The following is a 2688-nucleotide window of genomic DNA, read 5'->3' as shown; positions in this document are numbered from 1 at the left end:
CATAACTATGTAATTATAATGACTTTAGCCTTGCTGAAAACCATACCCATTTACCTATACAAATATATACACAACCATACCCCTACCTACATATCCAAACACTTTCATGCAACACATTTTCAACAAGTAGAGATGGTAACATTTGTTCCTCTTTTATCCAGACAAAATCATTATTTATTGATGCTCATCTTCACTTATTTACAGATCCAAACCTCAACCATCACAGATTACGGATCCAAGCCTCGACCATGACAGATTATTGATCCAAGAACCCTTATTCAAGACCAGACTATCACAGATTATTGATCCAAGAATCCTTATTCAAGACCAGACTATCACAGATTACAGATCCAAGCCTCGACCATTACAGATTACTGATCCAAGAACTTTTATTTAAGACAGGACCTTCAAAGATTACTGATCCAAGCCTAGACCATYAYAGATTACTGATCCAAGCTACTCTTTTAACCTCTTTAATTTATGGTAGTGTTAAACGTGAGCGTACCCGGGTTGAACCAGCTTGTGTTTTGGTTCTGGTCCCATCTGAAAACTCCTCCTGATCCATTTTGGCGCAGAGGTGCAGTGACGATTACCCTGTGGACCACGTTAAAGCTCAAGTCAAACACAGACAAAGATTTAACTGAGAGAAAAGTCATCAGTTGTCATAAACAGGATTTTAGCTGTGTAATGAATATTAAAGGTGTTAAACCACAAGCTCTTCCTGCTCATCACTGGAGCTTAATGATTATATTTTTTATCATCGCTGAAAGATGCAGCAGAAAAYAGCAGCTACATATTTCCACAGAGGTCCAGCTTTAAACTCACCCTTTGTTCCCAGAAGATGAGAACTGAAGCACTTTGTATCCAAAAAAATCTTTCTTTTCATCAGAAAGAATGTTGGGATTCTCCAAGTCGATACTGAAGCCTGAAGAAACCGAGAACGCTGCCCCTAAAACCACAAGTCAAAGTTTCTTTAGGGAAACGTTTGTTCAAACGATTTGATGAGAAATGGTACATTTACAGACACTTATTAATTCATGTGTTCAGTTCCATCAGAGTTAGAGGCTCTGCTGTGTTTTAACGTTGCTGTGATAATTTTAWGCTTGTGAAGAACAAAAGAGAAGTAAAATTAAATTAGTCATCATTTCTTCCRTCCCTTGAAACTGTCATGACAGACCTTGGTTCACCCGGTCGTTTTAACCACTCCATGAATGTAATAAAAAAACCTGAGGATTATTATTCTATCTGACTAAAATCAATATATTTACAGAACCGTGAGCTCAGGTTCCACAGAAGATGGTAATCTGTCTTTATAACTTCCTGTGAGAGGTGTTTCTCACACTCAAAGTTCAACATGCAACAACACTTTTTTTTGTTTGTTTTTTTGCGGTGCAGACTTGTGAGGTGCCTCGAGATGCTGTCTGAATGCTGCTTAGCCAGCATGAAGTGGAAACATCAGTGGTTAAAGAAAATGCTTTATTTAAACTGAACTAAGACAAAAATACAACTCCTTTCTCTGTACAGTTTTAACCAAACGTTTTTGTTTGTCTTTTATCACAAACATAAAATACGAAACACAATCTGTACCAYGTTTTACTATCAATTTAAACATTATTTTTTTCTGAAACTATGATTACAGCTGAAATTTTTGGAAAGTTTCTCAACAAAAGTTCAGATTTTCCTAAAAAGYAACTTTGTTTAACAAAACAGTTGTGGATTTTTTCAACCCTCCTGCCGGACTAAGGTCAAAATACGTTTAACACTAAGGGCAGCAGGAGGGTCAACAGTTTAATAGATAATTTGCTAAAAATAGCAAACAGTTACACAAATATCTCAGAATATCTCTGTTCATACCATTTATTTATCTTATTTTGTATTCATCTTTTTTATTTTTCTTTACATTTGTATAAAATTATTACAAAACTACATAAATTTTCAACTCAGACTTTAGTAATTAAAAACCTTCCTTTTTAAATAAAATAAGCTTTTAGCTCTATTTTTGTCAGTATTTATAAATTTAGCAGAGCTATTTTGACAAAATAACATTGTCATATAAATGCTGTAACACAAATACATGAATTCATCTTGAATAAAGAGAGTAAAGAAGTRAAAGAAAGCACATTTACCTCAGAGTTAAACCGATTAACTTCTTTTAACAAAGTTTAGTCCAAAATTTACCAAAATTCAACATCCAAAAGCTTTTTTTGTTCTTTTTATTCACATTTTTACACTGATACACACAGTGTGTGGGAGTAAAACCTCAGATCAAACTAAATACACAGTTTTAAAACAAACTAACAGTTTTATATTTTATATCTTCAAGGAATGGATCAAACTGTAACATCTCAGTGTAAAAGTTATAGGAATGGTAATGTCTTTGATTATAATTTTCGCTTTTATTTGACTGTAATTTTACTTTAATTGAAGCAAATATTTTTTACTGACAATGAAAATAAAAAGGATTCATTAAAAGTGTTAAAACGTTGTTAAAACAGACCATAAAGCTTCTGGAAACACCCATCGATGGTGAACCGTTTGTGGTGAGGATTTCCTGATCTTAAAACTGAGCTTTTTTTCTCACACTTAACTGGAAAAATCTTGTTTAAAACATTTATTCATTTTCAATAAAATCACTTTAAATAAAAGTATTAATTATGGATTATTATTATTATTATTATTATTATGGAT

General features: G+C 32.9%; 1 protein-coding gene across 1 annotated transcript in view; it reads right to left on the bottom strand.

Moving 5' to 3' along the window:
* zmp:0000001082 (integrin alpha-M) overlaps positions 1 to 2688 on the bottom strand; it is a 19796-nt gene that overhangs the window by 16035 nt on the left and 1073 nt on the right. The window contains exons 2-3 of the mRNA XM_014021631.1: positions 826 to 949; positions 506 to 594 (exon numbers count right to left, since the gene is read on the bottom strand). Coding sequence (XP_013877085.1) covers positions 506 to 594; positions 826 to 949 — 213 coding nt within the window. The remainder of the gene's footprint in view (positions 1 to 505; positions 595 to 825; positions 950 to 2688) is intronic.

This window comes from Austrofundulus limnaeus, unplaced genomic scaffold (genome assembly GCF_001266775.1).
Source record: "Austrofundulus limnaeus strain Quisiro unplaced genomic scaffold, Austrofundulus_limnaeus-1.0 Scaffold300, whole genome shotgun sequence".
Classification (NCBI taxonomy): Eukaryota; Metazoa; Chordata; class Actinopteri; order Cyprinodontiformes; family Rivulidae; genus Austrofundulus; species Austrofundulus limnaeus.
The sequence above is the reverse complement of the archived record's forward strand: the minus strand, read 5'-3'. Positions and strand labels throughout refer to the sequence as shown.